This window comes from Drosophila nasuta, chromosome X (assembly GCF_023558535.2).
Source record: "Drosophila nasuta strain 15112-1781.00 chromosome X, ASM2355853v1, whole genome shotgun sequence".
In the NCBI taxonomy this organism is placed as follows: Eukaryota; Metazoa; Arthropoda; class Insecta; order Diptera; family Drosophilidae; genus Drosophila; species Drosophila nasuta.
The window spans coordinates 3,687,608-3,712,232 of NC_083459.1; the positions used below are offsets into that span (position 1 = coordinate 3,687,608).

At 38.3% G+C, this 24,625-nt stretch overlaps 1 protein-coding gene and 2 non-coding genes across 4 annotated transcripts in view; 2 read left to right on the forward strand and 1 right to left on the reverse strand.

The window, feature by feature from the left end:
• The window catches only part of LOC132795008 (paxillin-B), a 78,201-nt gene that overhangs the window by 48,250 nt on the left and 5,326 nt on the right, over positions 1-24,625 (forward strand). The window contains exons 1-3 of one of the 2 annotated variants that reach the window (XM_060805396.1): positions 20,328-20,718; positions 20,798-21,276; positions 21,352-21,477. In XM_060805396.1, the coding sequence (XP_060661379.1) occupies positions 20,422-20,718; positions 20,798-21,276; positions 21,352-21,477 (902 nt within the window). In that variant the 5' untranslated portion in view covers positions 20,328-20,421. Of the gene's footprint in view, positions 1-20,327; positions 20,719-20,797; positions 21,277-21,351; positions 21,478-24,625 lie in introns of those variants that run through there. The other variant, XM_060805397.1, reaches the window with a different exon arrangement.
• On the reverse strand, positions 19,630-19,701 carry Trnat-cgu (transfer RNA threonine (anticodon CGU)). Its single transcript has one exon. It is a non-coding gene; the product is annotated as a tRNA-Thr (tRNA).
• On the forward strand, positions 19,945-20,016 carry Trnap-cgg (transfer RNA proline (anticodon CGG)). Its single transcript has one exon. It is a non-coding gene; the product is annotated as a tRNA-Pro (tRNA).

The window sequence follows — 24,625 nt, forward strand, 5'->3', positions numbered from 1 at the left end:
ACAATTTGCGCTCTCATAAATTTAACAAACGTCACTAGAGTTCGCCTTGCCTTCCCCTCCCCTCCTCACCACTGCGCTAGCAAACGTATGTGGCTCATTTAAATAGAATAACAAACTAATTAGTGTTGATATTTTTTCAACATTTGCTCAAATTCCATCTCGCTCACTCACTCGACTCTGTGGGCAATCACGATTCTTTTATTTATTTTAATTTTAATTGAAATTGCTTCGGTTTGTTGCGTTCGCTTCTCGTAATTGATTTATAACTAATAAAATATTTTCCTATTGCCTTGTTAAATGTAAATGTGCCTCGTCTCGACTCGACTTGCATAACTAATCAAAATGCTAAGCGCACAACAATAACAATAACAGCAAACAGCAACAACAACACAGCATTCGGATTATTAATTACAAATAATTCATTCAGTGCTTTGAAAAGACTCAAACTCTAAAACGAATATCGAAACTTGCATGCTCTTTCATTTTACTTAAATGATTTTCGTAGATTCTTTTTTTTGCAGCACAAAACACTTTAAAAGCGCAGTACTTTTTATATGCATATTCAGTCCTTTTATTTGTGTATTTGCAGCACAAAACACTGTCAACGCGTCTCCTTTAATATTCATGTGTGCAGCACACAACACTTCACAAAACTGCATTCAATCCTTTTTGCAGCACACAACACTGCACAAAACTGTAGTCAGTCATTTGTGCAGCACAAAACACTTTAAAAGTGCAGTACTTTTTATATGTGCATTTGCAGCACAAAACACTGTCAGCGAGTTTCCTTTGATATTCATGTATGCAGCACACAACACTTCACAAAACTGCATTCAATCCTTTTTGCAGCATAAAACACTGTTCCAAAAATGTATGTGTGTGCAGTGTAGAAAGCTCTCTGCTATAGCTGCGCAAAGCACTTCACATAGCTGTAATTGCCTGTTCGCTTTATGATTGAACTTCGTTTGGAATAAACGGCTAATTTAAATGGCAATGCGCGCAAACGCAAAACGATTACGACAGAGCGAGATGGACGATGACGATCGATTGAGCTTTGCTTGCGTCTGTGTGTGTGTGTGTGTGTGTCAGTCAGCAGCATGCCAATTAGCTCGCGTGCAGTTGACGTCAACGTCAGCAGCGCTGCTGGCGACAAACGTAACGTTTACACAAATTTCGGTCAATTGCGTTTATTTATAATTACAGTATTTTTGTAGTGTGTTATTGTTGCGAGGTAGAGAGAGAGAGAGCGAGACAGATAGAGTGAAAGAAAGTGTGTGACAGCTGAGCTGTGTTTTTTTTTCTCTTTTGCTTTTGGGTGACATTTTTGATTGATTGGTTTTTGGTGGATCGCAAGTTTTACGTTTGTGAATGAATTGCGTTGGAAATCTGTGTGAATGAAATGCGCCTTGCACTTGGCACTGAGCCAAATGATTATGAAATACACATGTATATACTTAAATACAAACGTATATGTATAAGTGTGTGTTTACATAAGGAAATACACTATGTCAAAGAAGCAAAGCATGAATGAAACTTTCTTTATCTAAAGAACTTTGTACTAAGAATCAATAATTTACGCTGTTTACTAATACAATTCCTTTTCTTTTCTTTTATCTCTTTCCAGGTAAGTTCCCGAAGCTTAAAAGCTGTCAAAATGCAAATTTTACAAGTAAGCACAAAGTATTGATGAAGCCTAGCTTAAGTATGTGAGAATCGCAGAGAGAGGCGCATAAATCGTTTTGATGAGAATCGCAGAGAACGGCGCAAACTTTTCAGCGTGTCATTTAGTGTGTGTGTTGTTCTATCTTGTCAGCGGAACTTTTTGTCGGTTTATTATGCCAAAGCGCTGTCATAAAGTCAACGACAAATATAACACTTACCTGGCATAAGACCAGCCGGCATTTTAATCAGCCAACAAATGAACCTTGTGCATATTTTAAGGCTAATTAAGCCGCAAATTATGAGCAACCTGTCAGCGTGGGTTTCTACAGGCTTAAGAATTGCCGCAACTTAGTTTCTGTTTCTGTTTTCTTTTCATTTTTTGTTGTCATTTACTTGTATTATATAGTAAAGTCTGAGGTCTGCAGCTTAATGCTTTTAATGCCCTGTGTATCCATAAAAATTGTGTAGGTTGACTTGAGGATTTATTTTGTGTTGCAGAATGTGCATTAATAATGCAATTTTTGTCTTGGTTAAATTGAATTTTCGATCTACTTTAAGAGGCGTTTTTTTTCGTTTCTCACTATCTCTGTTGATATCATTTCGCTGACAGTTTTTTTCCCTCGACTATTTTCGGAACTATTACATTTCTTGTTTTTAGGGGGCGTTTTTCTATTGACTGACGTTTCACGTTATTTTTTTTGTATTTGGGGCGTTTTTAGCTGTGACGTTTTTCGGTGCTGATAATAAAACCAGGTGTCGGTTCTTTTTTTTGTTTGGCTTTATGATTTTATGAGATGTTTTATAAATTTGTGTGTTCATAGCTCGGGCAATAAATTTAATGATAGCATTATTATTATTATTTTTGTTGTTTTCGTTGTTTCGTTGTTGTAAATTACGCAGATTAGTCACATTTGCTGATAAGTTCAATTAAAATTAATTAAACATTGACAACGAGCTGAATATGCTGGCAAATTAGAGGAACAACAAGCCTCCTCCTCCTCCTCCTCCTCCTCCCTTGCTTGCCACACAAAAGTGGTGCCAAGTGGGGAGACCCTTGAGGTGGGCCCATTAAATGCAACAGTGACAAAATTAATTGCCACTTTTTCGCATTTGGCAGAGCAACAAACGAAAATGTCAAGAAGACGAACGCGAGCACGAAGACGAAGACGAAGGCAACGTTGATAATGATAATGATGATGATAATAATGATGTTGCTGCTGATGACGATGAGAAAAACGAACGAAATCAAACGAAGAAGCAGGCAAACAAAATTATGCGCCAAGCATTTAGAGTCATGCTGTGGCTACCAACGAACGTGATAGAGAGAGAGAGAGAGAGGGGGGAGTGGCAAGTGGGAGGGAAGGCAGCGCCGCTTGCATTGCAAATTAGCAATTGCTGTCAGTGGCGGCGGCAAACTGAGCTGAGCGGAAGTTGACGCAAATTTGTGGAGGAAATGAGTTTGGCTCGCCGCATGGAATTGTTGTTGTTGCCTCTCTCACCGCCTCTCTTCGCCTCTTCTATTGGATTAGTTGCAATTGGTTTTTCAATTTGTCAATCGGATAAATAAAGTAAAGGAAAACAACAACTGGTTGCATTCAATTAAGTTTGCGGTTTCCCAGAGAGAGAAATTCGAGTTGGCAACTTATCGCTTAAGCAAAGCTTTTTGCGCAGGTGCAATTGAGTTGGCAACACTTACACAGCATAGTTGGTAAGTCTCTTCTTTGCAGTGAAGCTTAGGCACATATTCCATGTAGTTGGCAATTTCTTCAATTGGGCTGGCAACTCCTACGCAGCATAGTTGGCAATACCTTACAGTATTGTTGGCAACTCCTGCATCTCTTCTCTGCCATTGAGTTGGCAACTCTTTTCAAGCATAGTTGGCAACTCCTGTGTGCTGGTGCCATATGCATAACGCATTACTGAATCTATTACCGAACTCCCCTTTTTTTTACACTAGACGCGTTCTGCTTTTTTGCTAATGGACAACATGTTGCACGCTTCGCAGCATTGCATGTTGTTGTTGTTGTTGTTGTTGTCAACTGTTACGTTCTATTGTTGTAAAAACAAGAGCACATGAAAACATTATGTCTGAATCATGTTACAAAACAATTTAGCAAACAAACTGTCAAAAACATGACAACTTAAAGCGTTGCTCGAGACGCAAGCGTCGGCGGCGACAGCGACTGAGACGTCGACAGCGACAGCAACTGTTCCAGTTGATGCTGCTGCTGATGTTGATGTTGATGTTGACGTTGATGAGTCGAGCAGATTGTAAATGACAGTTGTCGGCAGTGCGAAAGAGATGGCGAGCGGAACAAAAGCGAGCGAGGAGTGTGCAAATGTGAAATGTTTAAAGAGGGAGTGAGCAGAGAGCTTAGCTGACCGACAAATTGTATGTATGTATGTGTTTCGGTGTGAGTGTGTGTGCTTGGCTTTTTTCGGCACTCACACATGCTGCTCATGGTTTCTCTTTGGATGCTCCCTTAAATCTGTCACTGCTGGCCGTAATTAAATCAAGGCACAACCCTTGACTGAGCTGTGGGGTTGCTTTCCCCCCTCCCCTATTCTGGTTTTCAGCCATAAATTTACGACGCTAAGCTGCAAGATTAACTTGGCAAAGAGTTGCGACTTTGGCTGCAATTAAGTGCAGCAAGTTGGCAACCCTTTTTTTTCCTTTTCGCCAACACGCAATGCCATTAAACGCACACGTACACACATATGCATGACATGAATGTGTGTGTGTGTGTGTGTATTGCATGTGTATACTCTACATACATAACTGCACATGATAATGTCATAAAATTAAATGGCCACACTTATTGCTGTTGTTGTCGTCGTTGCTGCTTTAATTAGAGTTTTTCCAGCCGCTGTCGCTTTTATTACACACACATACACCAGCACACGCAAGCCGCCAAAGAAAATTTTCTTTCCTTGTTGCTCCTGCGCTGCTGGCAGGCAAGACTGCTATAAATATTATAATTATCAAAAAGTGCAGCCAGCGACAGCGACGTCCAATCGTAATTGAGTTAATTAACACGCCACAAAACGCGCCAGGCGACGCGCGACGCTACAGCGAGCGCTCACTCTCTCTTTAACTCTATAGGCCCAACGAAAGCAACTCACTGCAGTAGAAGAAGCAGCGCAGCAACAGCGCAGCAGGCATTTAATTGCTTGTACAAAATAATAACAACAAGGCGACATGCAATTGTTGTTGCTTGAAGCCTTAGGCGCACTCTCTTAAGCTTAAGTTCAAGTCTTTGCTAAAACAGTGAGAGCCTAGAAGTGAAAGAGAGCGGGATCACAAGATGGTGGAGTTGTGCCGTTTTGTTTATGCAAATCAGTTGGCAAATTTCTTGGGAAGTTTGATTTATTTTTTTTTGCTGCGTTTATTGAGGATGTTTATGTTTGCAACAGCGACAGCAACAGCAAAAGCAGCAGCAGCAATTTAAGTGTCACCCCAAGCTTGCCACACAATGCCATAATGATGAGTCGGCCTAAAACAACAACAACAAACAGCAGCAGCATCAACAACAACAATGTCGACAACGACGACGACGAGATCATTAAAAGTCCAAAAGCAAAACAATTATGGAACTCATTGAAGCCAATTATTAATAAAAACAGCAGCGACAGCGGCAGCAGCAACAAGTGGCAAGTGGCCAACGAAGTGGCAGCCAACAACAACAACAACAACAATAACAAACAAACGGCAAAAACTGAAAGGCGGCGGCCTTCGTCTTCATCTGCGTTTGCGTTTGCGTCTCGTCTTCTTGCCGCAGTGTGTGGCACACACAGTAGCAAAAACACAACAAAAGACATGTGGCAAAAAGGGCAGCAACAGAAACAGCAGCAGCAACAACAACAAACATTGTTAATGAAGCTGCCAAGGAATGCAGACACAAAGAACGAACAGCGAAGAAGCAGCAAGCAAGCAACAAGCAGCGAACGATGAAGAGAACGACAAAGAGGAGGAACTTGGGCGTGTGTGCAGAGCGCACAGACTTCACACATAAATGGGAGCAACATGTTGCCAAGCGCTCATGTTGCTTGCGAGGGCGGCTACCAATGTTTATGAAAAGAGCCGTTCTCTTTGTGTATTTGAATGTTACGCAGTTACAACGATCAGCCATATCGAGTGCTTTCTTCACTGCCGAAGTAACGAAGTTTGCTCTTAACGCTTTTACTTCTCTGCCGCCTCTCGCATAAGCAACATGCTGTGCCGCCGTCGTCCTCATCGTTGTTGTTGTTGTCGTTGCGACAATTAAGTTTGTAAACTGCACATAAAAGGCAGGGAAGATGTCGCCAACCGAGCCGAGCAACTTACGACGCCAACTGCGACTGCAACAGCGACTGCGACTGCAAGTAAGAGAGTATCATGACCATGAGATGCTGCTGCTGCTGCTGCTGCTGCCGCTTAATAATGTCATAAAAATTAGAACGGCGTATTAATTGGCAAGCAGCCGGCAGGCAACAACAGCAAATAGCAAACTGCTGCAGCAGCAGCCAACTGCAATTGGAACTGCGTGTGGGAGCGCAACATGTTGCCTAGTTTTTTGTTGCTGTTGTTGTTGCTGTTGTATTTGCTTTTTTGTTTTGTTTTGTTGCTGTTTGCGGTGCAATTTCGCGCAAATAAAATAAATTGGCTGCCAATTAAGCGAACGTCGCTCAGCCGCATATCACAGAGAACAAAAGCATAAAGGCAGCAAATGAAATAAACAGCGTGTTGGGTGAGGGGAACTGGGGACAACAGCAAAAAAAGAAATGCATGCATAAATAGAATAGAGAGAGAGAGAGAAGCAGATAGCGGAAGGCAAATCAAATTTAATTAACGACAAAAGCCTAAATAAGAGAATGCAACACACCAAAGAGAGTGGCCAACAAAAGAGAGCGAGCTTAGAATAATAAATTGGCAAATGTAAAAAAAAAAAACAAAAAGAAAAACAGAAAAATAAAATGTCATTCCAGCGGTCAGTTTGTCAGACAGTCACTCAGTCAGCCAATCAATGCGTCAGTTAGTTAGCCAATTACACGACAAAAATCTTATATGATCGTGCAAATTGTATTTTTATTGCCAATTATTTATTTATTTCGTTTAGCTGTCGGCAAAACAACGCAGGTGGGTGCAAGGTGTGAGGAGGGGGTGCAGTAATGAACGCTGCAATGTTAAGAGCGCTGACAGGATTTGCAGCCAAAGAGTAAAATGTAAAGAGAGGACAGCCAAACTATTTACCGACTATTTACCCTCTCTCTCTCTCTCTTTCCATTAATTGTCATTTTGTTTTCGTTTTGTTAAATGTTTGTGCGCGATCTGCGCTATGAACATGTGTTTTCTATTTTTTTTTGCTCTTGCATCACATCAGCAATTAATTATGAACAACAATCGATGAAGCTTAATTTGTATGCAATGCAATTAACAATTAAATTGTTCAACAATTCACATTGCTTACCCATTTGTTTAGATTTTATGAAGCGCATTATGTATTTATTTTGCATTCAAATTATTGCCACACACACTGAGAGAGATGAACATGAAAAACGTTCGTAATTAAAAAGCCAATTAACAGCGAGCGTGCGCTGTTAATTGGCCTTGCTGTTAAATGCAAATGTTAGTTGGCAACACTGTGTTTACCTTTAACATTAGCAGCGGCATGTTATTTAACAGCATTTGTGTTATATTATGAATGTAAATGGCGTAATTAAATTGTAGTTGTTACTATACTATCTTTTTATGCCCAAATAAATACTGCATGTGAAATGAAATTAATGAATATTGCTGGGTAATGGCAAAAAACAATTTGCATATGATAATTAAATACAACAAACGAAAAAAACAACAGAAAAGAAGACGGGCAAAACACAAACCTCGGCGCAAATAAGAGTCGGTTGCACTTGAGTAATTTCGCATAAAACATAACCAAGTAGAAAGGATATTAATAAACCGACATAAACCACACACACTCACACACTCACGCATGTAAACATGCCATTGCACAATGGAGAAAATTTCATTTTTTCGATTATTCAGTCATGTTATTAATATGCATTTATTTTACCTTTTAAAAGTATAATATAAAAATATAAGACTGTAAGGTGTATAATAAATTAAGGAAAGAGTGCATATTGAAACTTAATTTTTATTGTAGATACAAGATCAATTAACAGACAATAAATATAAATTTATAATAAACAATCTCTCATGTCAACAACAAAATTCTTAAATTTATTAATTAATATCCCCAAAATGGGCATTTTCCCCATAGTGCATTGCACACACACACACACACACGCATACAGCCATGACAAATACATGGACAAGTGGCTGCCATTGGCAGTCACCAGTTTGTCGCTTTGTTGTTGTTGTTTTTGCTGCTGCTGCAGCGCCATCAAGTAAATCAGTGTCCAATGTGTAAATAATTTCCATTTGAATGAGCAATTGTGCATTTTTCATACACACACACACACATATATACACAGATAACTGCGTTGCCGTTGTTTTCATTTGCAGACGGGACGCGTCGACGTTTAAAATCGCATGAAATTTTATTAAAATGAAGTAAATATGGTGTAAACGTGCTGATAAAACGTTTCGTGCTCAGCTATGTAGAAGAAATGAATGGACAACAGCGCAGCAGAGACGTCAACGGCTGCGTTGGCTGCGAAAGAGAGAGCGAAAGTTTAAGCGAAGCTTTCATCACCCTTTGTGTGTGTGTGTTGTGGTGTGTTGGGCAAGCGGCGCTTAAAAGAGCAAGCCGATTATATTTATGTGTATTTGTGTGCGTAATTATTAGTTGAACTAACCAGCGATCAACACGGTCAACAGTGATTAATACACACACATAGTGTGTATGATCTCTCTCTCTCTCTCTCTCTTTCATTTGCATTCTCTCTTCCTTTGGCAATATGGCTGCCCGCACATTCAACGAAAAATTCGCCTCACAGACACTTGCTGAGGCGGCACAGCATAAAATCGCTTATGTAAATAGCCATGCAAATAGCTTTGAGTGTGTGTGTGTGTTTAAATTGCAGTGCAGTGCAAACTTCAGCTGCATGCGTGTGCGTGTGTGTGTGTGCAGTTTGGTCAATGTCGTCGATGGCTGCTCTGTTATTAATGACGTCAAGAGAGAGAAGAGAGCAAACGCATTGTCCTCTGCTCTGCTGTTGTTGTTAATTGTGAGAATGATGCCAGGCAGTTAACCGTTATTTAATGTGCATGGGGCCAACAAGAGGGAGCTGGAAATGTGTACGTAATTTCCATAGGGCTCGACAAATGTAATTAACTGTAATGTTGAGCGTCGTTGCTGAGCCTCTTTTTCGCCTGTGTGGCCAGAGTATCAATATGTACACACACACATATGCGAGTACATAAATACATATGTATGTATGCATTGTGGTTGCTTTAACCTTTATCTGCTGCGTCTTCAAACAAGCAAATTAAAATCATTATTATTATTATTCTTATTCTTATTATCAATGTTGTACACATCGAGCAGCGAGGCAGTACCTAAGTGTTGGCCAAACAACAATTGACACAGTTCAACAACAACAACAACAACAACAACAACAACAACAACAACAACAACACTAACAATGGTAACAACAACAACAGTTGCAAGAATGTTCAACTCAAGTGCAAGAATCGTGCAATCAGTTTTCCTCTTTGCAACTCATTCACTTACCTTCTTTCTCTCTCTCTCTCCCTCTTTCTTTCGCCATCTCTATCTCAAATGCTTTGCTTTAATTAATTAACAGCAAAGCTTTATTAGCAGCATGAAAATGCTCTAGGGATTACACTGTGCAAAAACTGCACAACAAAATCTATGAAAAATAGAAAAAAATAACAAAAATGTTTAAAACATACAAATTTTCCAATGAAATAAAATATAGTAAAATGCATAATTCCCGCATTTAAAAAACATTTTAAGAATACACAACAACATAAAAAAAAATTAGTCTTCGCCTTACACTGTCCCAAGACTTCATGATAATGCTGTAAAAAATTTGTAAGTGCTGTTGATTCCGTTTACAAAAATTATTATTGCCTCTTAAAAATATTGTAAGAATTTCAATATTCAAAACTTTAGAAAACTATATTAAAATAACATTCAAGAAAATGTTACTAGAAGATTATTTTGAAATTCCCTAAAAATATATGGTTACAAAGTATTGGGAAATTAAAAGTAATATTCCGTCTTAAAATTAACATTTTTATTATCTTTCTGAAATTACTCTAAAGATTACATTGTTAAAAACTTTAAGAAACAATAATAATATCAAATACAAAACAATATTAATAGATGATTATTTGGAAATTCCCTAAAAATACATTACTAAAAATTAACATTTGATTTGACTACAGATCCATTTTCTTTTATAAACATTTCATTGGTAAAAATCAGAGATCTTTAAATGAAGATCGCAAAAAGTGCGTCGATGAAAGCCAAGTTACGATTTCATCTCTGATTGCGTTCACACTTCTTTTCCCGCCGTGCACAGAGTCTAATCTATAATCTTTGTAAGCGATTCGAAGCCCATTTGGTATCATTAGTAATAATCATATATCCAAAGACAGGTTAAGTTGTTGCTGCTGGATTTTTTTCTTGGTCGTTCTCATCGGTTTTTCCTGCTTGTCTTTATGTATTTATCTTTATAAGTTTTTCGTTACGCTCTTGCCATCCCTGTCACTTGACAGTTTCAATTAGGCTTTAACACTCTAGCTGCTAGCTTATGGCTGGAACTTGAGTTAACAGTCTCGAAGTCGTCTGCAGGCAAACAGCTACAGTTGCAACTTCTTTTTTTCTGTTTCTGTTTTTTTTTTTTTTTTTTATTTATTTAGTTTTCTGTTGTTGTTGCTGTTGTTGTTGTAGCTCCATTTGTGTCTTGGGGCGCTGTTGGCTCTCAAGTGGCTGGCAATTACGTTCAATTAACTTGGCCAAGTTGGTAACGGATGCAGCAACTGTTCAGTTGCAGCCAAATGCGTTGCGTCTGTAATTAAATGATGTTGGCTTCTTTCTCGATCGCTCGCTCTATGGTCGATCGCTTGGTTAACTGCCGGCATGCCACCTAATCATAAGTGATACCAAAAGGAAATGCTTTTCAAAGCTCTTAGCTGCACCTGCACCAGCTGGGAGCTCTCTGGCTTACTGGCTGGCATCTCTTCCAGCCACTAATTACATTGATTCTTAGACGATTGCAATGGCAATGGACATGCCAATGTCGTTGTTGCTGTTGTTGTTGCCAACGTCAACTTAATTAATTGTGCGTCCGGCCGCACGCCCGGACTTTGTATTTATTTTATTTAGTTTGTTTTTTTTTTCATTCTGTTTTTGTTTGGATAATGCGATTGCAACTGGTTTCTAAGGCAAGCTGGCAATTTCTATTTGCGCGTAAATTGCTAATTTTGTGGAAAACACATTAATTAGCGCAAAATAAGCGAGCCAAGTTTGCAATGCAGTCACCGCGTTGCCGTTGCACGTTGTACGTTGCACGCCGCCTGCTCATGATCATCAACACGCTCCATGTGCAATTTGGTGAATGCCCCTTTGATCATCTCCAGCACGTGCAAATTTGAAGCGAGCTATAATTTTGCTTCTACAATTCTTTTTCTGATATTGCAACAACCAATCAAAAGGGGGGCAACTAATTTGCTGTGATCGAGTACAGATTAATTTGAGATGGGCTAACATGATTAGAAGACAATTACGGGCATTAAATAATATACAAAAATAAAGAAATGACATAATTAAAAAATATTGTATATATTCAAAAATAAATAGAATAGATAACATGGGCTAACATGATTAAAAAAAAACAATAATGTACATTAAATAATGTAAATAATAAAATGATATACAAAAAAGAAAAAAATAACTTAATTAATTCCAAAATATTAATAAATAAATCAAATTATAATATAAAATATTATAAAGAATGGTAGAAATGGGCTAACATGATTAAAAGACAGTAAAAAATAATATAATATATAGAAATAAAGAAGTAACTTAATTCTAAAAAATACACAATAAATCAAAATATAATATACAAAAATATATAGAGTGAACAAAATGGGTTAACATGATCAAAAAACAATAAATAAATACATAAAATAATAGAAATTTTAATATGATATACTAAAAACGAAGGAAATAACTTAAAAAAATAGAAAAAATCAAAAATATACAAAATAATATAGAATAATAATGCTCTATAAAATAATATGCACAATAAAATAAATGCTTAAATCAATTAACGAAATAATTTTTTATAGTTTACTTGCATTTGTTTAAATGCTTTAATGAATATATTGAAATGTGATATTACAATAAATTAAACAATTAAAAAGAAACAAATGCTCTAATAAAATCAATTAAGAGCAAAAGCAAAACATTAAATAAATGCTTGACATAATTAGCTTTCATGATATTAGATTTTGTAATTATTTCGCATTTTGTTTCACACGTTTCACGCTGTGTGCACCACTGTGCCTGCACTGCTTATGGTTATTGAACTTAATTCACGTGCTCATCGCACGTGAAATTTAGCGTCTCCTTTGGCACGTCTCTGTTTTCTGTCTTCTGTCTCCCGATGCATTCTGCACTCGAAATAGTCGCCCAGAGAGTAAGAGAGCGAGGCGAGGCGAGCGCGCGCTCTCCATGGATGCTTTCACCCAATTAACGCCGCTTGACGGCCAACTGCATTTGGCATTGTGCGAGGCAATTAAGCTCCATTTGAAGTAGTCACAGTCACAGTGTGCGCGCACTCTTCTCTTCTTCTCTTCTACTCTGCGTACGCATTGGCCTCTCTTATTAGCGCAGTGGGCTTTGCACACACATAACAATGGCAACGTCGCAGTCGCAGTCGTGGTCGCAGTCACTGCGCTAATGTCAAAGTAGCCGTCGCTGCGTCTTTAGAGCGCGCTCTCTTCGTCTCAGTCCATAAAAGCGCAATTTGTCGTAATTGTTTAAGCAGAAAGAAATAACAGCAAATGGCAAACTACACAATACATAAAACAACTTAATAAAAATTCCATTGCCGTGTTGTACATCGCTTGACATCCGTGGCTGGATTGCGTAGAGTGATGAGTGAAGAGAGGGCGATGGGTGGGGAGAGAGGAGGTTATTGTGAATTGTCGCACAAATCAAACTGTTGGCGCAATGTGTAGCTGACGCTACAGCGAAGTGGGGGGAAGCATAAATCTCACTTAGAATCGCAGTCGGCGAAGAGGAGAGAAATCTGTACAAATAGATTAACAATAACAACAATAACTACATACATACGAGCCCAAGCCCTGCCTCCCATATGTTGCCACACAATAATAAACACCGTATCAACAACAATAACAACAACAATGCGCATAAATCAAACAAGCAATGGGAATGAATGGTGGGGGTGGGTGATATGTCGATGGCAGCATTTGTTATTTTTGCCCCGTTTTATTTTTTACTGCTAGTTATTGAGATTGAGTGAGACAACAACAACAAGAACAGCAACAACGCGTTAAACTTTCGATGGCTCTAGAAACAGGCGTAAACACAAACACGACACTTACACAGCCAAACAAAAGCCCTACACACACACACAGTGCTCCTGCAGTCCGCGAACAGCAGGCGACAAAATTGTCTGCAGCAGCAGCAGTTGTACGCTTTATGTTTAACAAGTAAATTACATTTCAAAAACGATTTGAGCACATTTGTCGGCTGTCTAAAATGCATGTGCAAAAAAGAATCAAGTGTGAAAGAGCAAGAGCAAACTGCTGCTGCTGCTGCGAATGACACGTCACATAGACACACATACACATGCATAAAGTGTCAAGTGCCGAAAAAGGCTCCTTAGCAGAGTCATCGGCTGAGTGCAAAAGAGAGTGTGCGAGAGAGAGAGGAATGAGATGCTGCTCTTCGTGTGCGTGCATTTGATTTTGATTGGTATTTATGGCAGTTTAAGTACAGTGTGCAATATTGAAAGCTGCACGAAGATGTGTGTATTGTTGTTGTTGCTGTGACACAGATGCCGTTGACAGGACGAAGTTGAAAGGGCAGCACATGCACCGCCGTTTGTTGGGCTATAATTAAAACAGCAGCAACGACGACGACGACGACGACGGCATAAAAAATTGTAAATGTTGCCATTTAATTGCTGGAAGGGCCACTTAAAAGCTCGTTTTGTGTCGCAAAACTTTATTTGAAGAGCACAGAAAAACAAAAGGCGAATTTACTAGAGCGAAAATAAAAATAATATTTACACAAACATACAAGTGTGTGCGTGTGTGAATGTAAATTATATATAACAAAGGACATTTAACATGGACCAGGCAAAATCACAGTCGTGACGTGACGTAGAACGTGATGAGGGAAAAGCAGGAGTTAGAGCAGGAAGGCGTCTTAACTTTTTCCTTGTCGCGCAACATGTTTTCCATTTGCCTTTGCTCCCCTCCTTCTCAACACCCACCCCATTCCACCTATCACTTGACTAACAGTTTCGTGCACTGCTTTGGTGACCACTCTCTCTGTCTCTTTCGCTCTCGGTCTCTCCTCCTTTGCTCTGTGCAAAGTCTTCGTTTGCATTTTTATGGCATAAAAATTAAAAATGAATTTTGATTGTTTTTGTTCGTTGTTGTCGTCTTCTCAGTTACTGCTTCTTCTTCTTCTTCTTCTTCGTGCCTTGTTAATTTTTTTTATTGTATTGTGCCATTGTTTTTAGTTTTTTTTTTGTTTTGGTTGTTTTTCATTTTTCATATCGCGCACTTGACTTTTTTTTCGTATTCCTTCATTGTTGCTTGTAATTTGTTTTTGTTTTGTTCTTTTTGGTCTTTTTCCTGTACGTTGTTGTTGTTGTTGCGTTTTTCCGCTCTTTTGTTTTGCTTAAGTTTGTTGTAATTTTTTTTTTATTTTTTAATTTGTGAGCGGAAACCTTGCATGGTCAAAGGACATTGAAATTGAACTTTTAGACGTGTTTTCTCTCTTTTTATTTATTTTTTTACTTTTTTTTAGATTGCAGCTAAATTTTAAAGCTGGCCAAGGTCCTAGGAATAAATAGTTTTTTAAACTGAAAAATTTATTTGAAAGTGCAGAAATTAGTTAAAAGATAAATTCTTTTTTAAAGACTACAAAAATAATAAAGTCAATCATTTTATGCTTACAAAATAATCAAAAATATGTAAATAAAAATTTCCATTATTACAAAATATTTTTAAAAAATTTTATGTTTTCTAAAAATATCAAAAATATGCAAATAAACTTCTCCATAATTACAAAATATGTTTTAAAAATTTAATGCTTTCTAAGATTATTAAAAATATGCATAAAAAAAACTTTTCCATAATCACAAAATGTTTTAAAATTTCATGTTTTCTAAAATTATCATAAATATGAAAATAAAAATTTCCCAAAATACAAAAAATTATTTAAAAATTCCATGCTAAATATATTCTGAGAATTTAAATTCAAACATTCGACAATAAGATGAAATATTTTCTCAGAATTTATTTGCATATTCATTTTTATTTATTTCTTTCTCATTATTTATTTTCATTTCTCAATTGTTGCTTGACAATTTATTAAATATAAAAAAATGTACATTTTTCTTATTAAATCATCGTCACATTTGTCATCAAAGAATAAAGAATAAAGTGTGAATTACGGAATTTATTTTGTGTGTAATTTTTGATCGCTCAGTTGATTATTTTCCATAATTTTTCGCATCAATTTTCGCGTTGCGTTTGCGTGCGCAAATTTAATTTATGTGATTTTTGTGCGCCAATGCAAATTTACGCAACTCGCAACTCAGACAGACAGACAGACAGAAAAGGGCAGGTGTTGCAGGGGGGAGGCAGGTGACAGGCAGTCTGTGGGCGTGGCCTTTGCACGCTCAGCACGTTTATTCGCACTTAATTCGCACTTTTTGACACCTTTCGCGGTGTCCGTCAGTTGCACGAAGCCCAAAACCAAAAATAAACAAATTGCGTTTGCCAGAGCAGCCTCCCCAACCTTATCTCTCTCTCTCTGTCTCTCATTGCACTCTCTTTTATGGCCAGTGCAACAGTGTTGCCAGAATCTCTGCTGGATTTCAGAAAAAAAAATTGCTAAAAATTATACAAAAAATAGCCAACAAAATTGCTAAATATTTTAAATGACATTATACATCAAGTTTGTACATTTTTAATTCATTTAAGAATAAAATTTTGAAATTAAAAATAAAAAAACAGGATTTCGTATTTTTATGATTTTGTTAAAGTGTTAACAAATATTATTACACTTGAAATGCAGTTAACTTTTCAAGTCAGTGAACTCAAGTAGCTCATATAATCGAACCACTTGGTTAAATACATGCCCCGATTTCATTGCAAACTGTTAATCGCAATTTTTACAGTGAATGGCAAAAGGAATAAAAAGGATTTAAGTAAAATTGCCAAAAGAAAAATAAAAAGTTGCTAAATTTCTAGCTAATAGCATTTTTAAGTTTAAAACTTGCAAATTAACTAAAGCAACTAAATTGCTAAACTGGCAGCACTGCTTTACAGTTTCACAATTTGTATTTAGCTAATGAGTGAACGAACTAAGTTCGCACATGAACTATAAACAGAATCGAACTATCATGCAAATTTTTGTGAGTAAACCTCAAAATACATCCTATCGGTAAAAGAGCTATCGGAACATTTTAAAAAGTGCCAAAAGTAGCCTAAGCTTTGAAAAAAAATGCTAGATTTCTAGCTAATAGCATTTCACAAAATCTTATAGCTTTTGCAGTTTCAAAATAGCTAGATCTAGCAATAAATTAGCTAAAATGGCAACACTGCAGTGCAACGCTGTCAGCAACATAATGTGCTTTCGAACGGCGCGAAAAATTATGCAAAATAAATTAATTACCAATTAAGGGTGAGAAATTGTACGGTAAGGGTTGGGAGGCTGAAGCGGGCGGAAGCTGCAGCAGCCAGCCACTTCAAAAGAGAGAGAGAAAGGGAGAGAGAAAGGGAGAGAGAGAGTTGGGGCTCCCGATTTGCAGCTGTTGCAGGCATATGCAGCATTTAGCTGTGCAACAAGGGGTTGTAAGGGTTGGGTGAAGGTTGAGGGGGTGGTGGGGCAGCTGCCAAACGAGGGCTGCTTGGCATAGCCGTAACGCGTTTGTCACATGCGCCTTGGCCACTAATTAGTGTCATTAAATGCGCTCCACATGACGACATGCGACAACATTTGCCATATTCCAACCTCCCCCTTTAACCCCCAACCCTTCGAGAGGGTGCACAACCCCGATGCATAAAACATGACACAAAATTGCAGCAGTGGAACCTTGTCGCAAGTCGTAAACCAAATAAATAAACCATAAACATAACTGACCACAAAATCAACTTAATTTCAGACTACAGGCGCTACTTCAGACCATAATAGTTCTACTTACCCACTCTATGGGAGAGGGGAATGAGGAATAAGGGGTTGCGGGTTGGGGGGTAGGTTCAAGCCAGCAAGCGACAGTTTCTTATAACCAAAGTCACTTCCGTTAACTTGCGTGCAAACCTGTAATTTTCCCTCTTTCCGCAATTGGGGTTAAAAAGGGTTTAAACCCCTCGCTGTCCCCCTTCCCATCCCCTCACCTCATTTGACAACCCCTAACCACATGCATATGCATAATTATAGAGCCGGAACCGAAAAACGTTACGAAACGCAAACGCAAACGCTTCTTAAGCTCACAATTCTGTTTTTTTTCTTTCTTTTGTTTTGTCGGATGCACAGAGGGCTGGACGGCATCCGCTTAGCAAACTAAACTGTGAAAATGCCGCAGGCCAACCTTTAGGGGTTGGGGGTGGCAGAGAGAAAGAGAGAGGGAGAGAGAAAGGGGCAGTCGAAATTTGAATATTGATTGGCTGTAATGAGCGCACTAGCCGCGCAATTAGTTTGCCCCTCTCGGTATCGGTGTCGCTTCCGTTTAACCCTCCCCTTGACACCCCCTTGACCCTCTCCCTCGGCCAGTGTTGGTAAAGGCTTAACTGCTCTGAAAGTGGGCAACTTTCAACGAAAGTTTTAACAGCAATTATTTATCAAATGCGTCGCTATTCAATAAGTAATTATAGTATTTTTACAACTTGGCATTTAACAAATTCAATTTACTATGAACATATTTGAAAAGTGAATTTAATTAGTTATAACAATGAAAAGTTTATGCAAAATAAATTTCAAAAATTGTATTTTAAAGCCATTCAATTCTCTCTATAATATGTATTAGTATTTTATACACAGAAACAAAAAAAAAGTTTTAAAATCAAAATCAAAAGATTTATTCTGAAATCAAGATTGAAAATTTACAAAGAATCCTAAAATCTAATTTTTCATCAGGAATAAAATATTCTTAAAGAAAGATTTTAATCAAGAAGATTTATTCTTAAATCAAGATCAAAAATCTACTAAAAAATCTGAAATCTACTTTTTAATCTCAAATAAAATATTCTTGAATAAAGATTTAAATCTTAAAATAAAATGTTTTTCACCTTAAAATGCAAATTTAGCATGAAATTTTAGATTTCAAATTGTTTTAACCTTAAAATCTTATTTCAAGTTTATTCTTTTTAAGATTTGTTCAATCTAGATTTGTTTCTCTCTGTGAAGGGTATCCAAAAGTCGTTGTTAATGATGCGCTAATAGCATTATTTGCAGTCTAATTAAATAATTAAAAAATCGGGGTATTTTGCATACTTAAAGCGATCGCAATGGAATGGCGGAATGGAACGCCATATGAAATGGAATGAAACAATGCAGTCAAATCGTCGTCGGCTCAAATCGCTGGGAAAATCTATTCAAAAATTGCATGCAAATTGAAAAGCGTTATTTTTTGGTGGGAAGGGGGGGAAATAGAAAAACGCAAGTGGGGGGAAAATGTAATGCATAAATTAATTGAGATCGCCCATCCGCCCACAGAGAGAGAGAGAGAGAGAGAACTATGAATGCTGAATGAATGCGCTGTCGCCGATAAAATGCGGCATGTGGCAATGCTCCAGCAGAGCTTGCCACACAGACAGAAGCTATTGAATTGCATTGTGTTGCATGTGGCATGGCCAAAGCCAAATGCCAAATGCCAAATGAAATGCGAATATGAAAACGTTGCCGGCGTTTAGCATTCAATTCATTTTGTCTAAACTAAATAACAATGCACTGTGTGGCATGCAACTTCTTCTCTCTCTCTCTCTCTCTCCGCTGGCCAACGAAAAAAGTTGTTAGCTGACTTGGTCAGTGTGATTGTTTGGTTTGGTCGGCGTTAAATTTACATAAATTGATTTGATTGAATTTTTATGAGGCCCTCTCATGCCGCATGCCGCATGTTGCATGCCGCAGGCCGTCGAACAGTTGATGAGTTTTTGACACTGCTGCCCAGGCGACTCTCGACGTCTAATTAAAGTCATTGCCAGCAGCTGCATGAGCAGTTGCCTCTTTCCCCTCCCGCTTGCCACATGCCACAGCCACAGCTACAGCCACAGTATGTGTGTGCCCCCAAGGCCATCGGGTCACAGTTGGCGCTACATGGCGGCGGCTTAATGCGGTGCATTTGCCCATAGACGACGTCGCAGACAACCAACAACCAACATCGACAGCGACAGCGACATATCGACATCGACATCGACACATGCCACATGCCACCACTGCCCCAGCAGCGTTTTTGGGGTTTCGCCCTGTGCATGGGGAAAAACGGGAAAATTTGCAACAAACTAAGTATTTAGCGCTTTGCTTTTTGGCCTCAATTGTTTTGGGCTCTGGCTCTGGGTTGTCTCTCGCTTGTGGCATGCCACACCACACCACACCAGGCCATGCCATGCCAATGCCAATTTGTCATAAATCTCGTTATTTTAAATCGTTGTTGCCATTCTCATTCTCTTTCTCTTTCTTCCTTGCACTGTTATCGTAACCGAGCTGCTGCAGTCAGCAAATTGCAACGTCATGTTAAAAAAAAAGGAAAAAAAAACGTAAGAAGAGTGCAAAAAAATTGTACACCTGCCTCCTGTGAGGTTTGAACTCACGACCCCTGGTTTACGAGACCAGTGCTCTACCACTGAGCTAAAGAGGCCATCTGTCAAACGCATGTCACTTAAAGCAGCCATGACAAGGAAGGACTCGCAAGATAAGACAAAGGCCTAGAACGCCCACGCGCACACTCATCGCTCAACGATCTCAAAGCTCGTGTTTGGTGCTAAAAATAGCTAAAACTCTGTCTTTGCAAATTCTTTGTGTTGAGATCGTGTCAAGGTCGAGAGTCGAGATATTTGCCAGCTGGCATTTAGATTGTGTTTATGGCGGCCACGCAGACATCGGCTCGTTGGTCTAGTGGTATGATTCTCGCTTCGGGTGCGAGAGGTCCCGGGTTCAACTCCCGGACGAGCCCGCTTCTCAATCCAATTTTTTTCTTTTTTTTTGCTATTTAATCATTTTAAAACACATATTTTTTTAGCATTTGCAATTCTATAAGTTATTTTCAATAACTAGACACTGCTTAATTTATATGGCTCCTGTTTTTGGCTTGTGCATTTGTGTATTGACATATTTTAGTGCGTCACCCAAAAGTATGCTACACAAAAATTGCATTGGCAAAATGTGATTTGCAAAAGCGCCGCCGTCTGTTAGTGGCATTACTCAACACTACTATGCGGCAGCTGGCAGCTGCTAAATGCCGTTATGTTAGATCGTTGTCGAACACTTGAGTTGCGACGCTTTTCGTTTTCCTATTTATTTACGAATATTTGTGTGTTTTTGTGAGAGCAGCGTGTAGCTTTGCTTTTTTATTGTGGCCATGTCGTTCTATCCCATTAATTTCGATTATACATACACTGGCCACGAGATAGATTGCATAGATTTTCGTTGCAAGGATCATTTCATTGCGCCCGTAATACTCACAAATGAAACGTTCGATGGCGTTGAAGTCTCCGAGTTGCCATGCAGTGACCACAACAACAACAACAACAACAACAGCAATGGCAATAAGCGCTTTTGCAGCGAGGACAAACGCAAAGAGTTAAACAGGAACTGGGTGAAAAGAGCAACGCCTTCGATCTACGAAGACTATTTTCAGAGCATCAGTCAGCTTAATGTATAAAGCACGCTTTGCAATAAGAAGAAGCAGCAGCAGTATAACTAATATCTCTCTCTCTCTTTCTTGCTCGTTGCAGATGATGACTATGGATATAACTAAAACTGAACCCGGACTTGTCGGGCTTACATCCAATCAACAGCAGCAGCAGCAGCAACAACAACAACAGCAGCAGCAGCAGCAATCGGCCGGCAACATGAACAACAACGGGCAGAACAACAACAATGGGCAAAACAATAACAACAATGGTCTAAGCAATGGCAATGTTGTTGTCAACAATAACAACAACAACAATACCAACAACAACAATAACAACAACAGCAATGTGCAGAGCATCGCTGCGGCGGCGAACAACAACAACAACAACAACAACAATGGCAGCCAACTGTGCGCCGGCTGTGGCAAGCACATCCAAGACCGTTATTTGTTGCGCGCCCTCGACATGCTGTGGCACGAGGATTGCCTCAAATGCGGCTGCTGTGATTGTCGCCTCGGCGAAGTCGGCTCCACGCTCTACACCAAGGGCAATCTAATGCTCTGCAAACGCGACTACTTGAGGTATATTTTCATAATTTGTATATTTGTATCCATTGAATTGCACTTAATTGCATTGAATTCTTCTCTTCTGTGCAGATTATTTGGCAACACGGGCTACTGTGCCGCATGCAGCAAAGTCATTCCAGCCTTCGAGATGGTGATGCGAGCCCGCACCAATGTCTATCATCTGGAGTGCTTTGCGTGCCAGCAATGCAATCATAGGTGAGTTTTTGAAGCAGCTATATAACATAGACTTAAGCTATATATAGTGAACTGATTTATAAGCTATAATAGTGAAGGTCTTCATTCTAGTTTTCTAAGCAGCTATATAACATAGATCTAATCTATAATAGTGGAGGTCTTCATTTTAGTTTACTATAACAGTGATATAACATAGATCTAAGCTATAGACAATCAACTGCTTTTTAAGCTATAATAGTGGAAGTCTTCATTCTAGTTTACTATTTTGTATCAGCTATCTAAAATTATGATTTTTAAACGACAAATCTGTTTAAACATCTTTTATCATCAATTGTAACTGACTGCTATGATAGTTTTGTAGCTGCTTGCTATGTGATAATGCTCTATAAGAGCTGCTTGCACAAACATTTAGCTGTCCGTTGAGGCGTGTTCAGCACAAAAATCATAATTTCATAGTGCTATTATTATGATTATATTCAAGATCGGGACAATTGCGGAAAAACTTCGAAGCGTTTTCTCGTTCACTTGATTGTTAAGCAACTGTTTGTAACTGACTGCTACGAAAGTTTTGTAGTTGGTTGCTATATGACAAAGCGTTTCACTAGCTGCCTGCTAAATGTTTGTGGTGTCCGTTGATGCTTGTTGCTACAACTTTAATCGCAACAAACATTGTAACTACATTTTGTGCTCATCACAAAGATCATAATGTCAAACTGATATAATTAAGATTATCTTCAAAGAGCGGGACAGTTGCAGACAAACTTTGAAGAGCTTTCTATTTAGCTTCCCGTTCACTGGACTGCAGCTAACTGCTATGAAAGTTTTGTAGCTGCTTGCTATGTGATAATGCTCTATAAGAGCTGCTTACTAAGCGTTTGTGCTGTCTGTTGAGGCTTGTTCTAGCTCACTTTGTTTAATTTCTTAATTTCAAACATTGTTACTACATTTCATAATTTCATAGTGTTGCTATTAAGATAATCTTCAAGATCACAGACAAAGTTTGAACAGCTTTTTGTTAAGCTAGCTGATCGCTTGACAATTAAGCAACTGTTTGCAGCTATGAAAGTTTTGTAGCTGCCTGCTACACACAAACTTTGAATATAACGAAACTAAGCATAAAATCACTTATAAAATGATGGCTTAAAACACTTTGCTACAGAGGAATTTTAACAAGTTTAGCTACTAAAAATCTAGACATAGATTTCTTTTTTACTTTTCTTTTACACGCATTGATTACTAAGTGATTACCAAGAAATAAATAGAATCAAATGATAATCTGTTCTTTGTTGAGTAAGCATTTAAAAACGTATCAATCGATTATGCTGCTAAGTGTGATTTTCTATCCTATTCATTATTAGCTTGGTGTTATATACAATTTATAATTATAATCTTAAATTCTATAATTTGCAAATCTGGTGACAACGTTCTAAAAGTGTTGTTTGTTAGCGATTGCTATGGATAATTTTAGTGCAATATGCAACTGATTTCTTAACGAATACCTGATGCTAAATGTGAGGCAATTGCGCATTTTTTATGGGCCATTTGGCTATCAACAGCAACAACAACAACTTAGGAACACACGCACTTGCCTCGAGAAATCCCTTTTTAATCTTTGGCCAATAAACATGGCCGAAATGGCACTTAGAATTTTATTATTATGCACAAACATCAGCAATAACAACAACAAATTGACATCATTTACAAGCTGGTTGTCGTCGCCAAAAGGGGAGAGAGTGGGTGGGTGGTGGGAAAGCAGGGTAGAAAACGGAAAGCGAGGGGAAAGAAGTGAAGTCAACCCCTTTAGTGCCATTGGATTTCTATGAAAACCGCATAAATTTCCGTGGCATATTTGATTCCATCTCTTCTTAACCCTTTGGGGTGCCATCAAGTGGCAACTTGCCGATGGCCGAAGCCGAAGTTGAAGCGCATTTGGTTTTTCGTTCTGCGTTGTGCCAAAATTTATTGCATTTGGCCAATTTCTGGAATGTCACTCTGGAGAGTTTTAAAGTTCTCTCTCGGACAATATATATTTATATATGTATGAAGTTTTACTCGTTTTTTTGGCTTGCTGTTGGTCTTGCTTTCTTTCATTTTGGTGCCCTTTGCATTAATAATGCCGCCTCAGTCGTGCCACATGCCACATGCCACATACCCCAACATGCTGCACAACGAATCGCATTAAATATTAAAAATGCCGCCACACGGCATTGGCCATACACCAAAAAATATTGAAATAAATGTTAAAACATATTGGCATATTGTTAAAAATCGCAGTTCCCCTTCCCCTTCCCCATCCATTCTCCTCTCCCCTTTCATGCACTGCTTTTGTTTGGCATTGTCGAAAATTGGCTTTAAAAATGTAACAGCAACGGGCAGCGGAGCTGTGGCCGAAGTTTGGGGCACCTCTTGTGGCATGTGTTGCAGCTGCAGCTGCAACTGCAGCGACTAGTTAACAATTGAAATATATATAGCAAGCGTTTATTCAAATTTTTGTAAATTATTTTAATTCACGCTAGAACTAATTTCATTTTTTATGCTAATTAAAAGTTGTGAAATATTCAAATTTACTTTGGTCAGAGTTTATTTAGTTGTAGCGTCTACTGCATAAATTAAAAATCCAGAAAAATAATACAGCTTTTTATTATTTTTAAAAAAAGGCAATACCAACATATTTGTATTTATATTTTCAAATTTCATTATTCATTATTTTATTATATTTCTCAATTGTATTTCCAGAAAGTTGCGAATTTCACAGAATTCTAATTTTTCGCTTTGCTTTGAGCTAAACATGCCGATCTTCTGGCTGTTAAGCTGTAGCTGAATGCTATGAAATTGTTCTAGCTGCCTGCTATGTCATAATGCGATACAATAGTGATCTGCTCAAAGTTTATAGTGTCCGTTGATGCTTGTTCTAACTTCATTTATTTTATTTCACTTCGCTTTGCTGCTACTTCTGTTAAACTTGCCAATCGCTTGACTGTTAAGTTTGTAGCTGACTGCTATGAAACTGTTATAGCTGCCTGCTATGTAATAATGCGCTACAATAGTGTTCTGTTAAAAGTTTTACTGTTCGGTGATGATTGTTCTAAGTTCATTCATTTCGTTTTGCTGCTACTTCTGTTAATCTTGCCAATCGCTTGACTGTTAAGTCTGTAGCTGGCTGCTATGA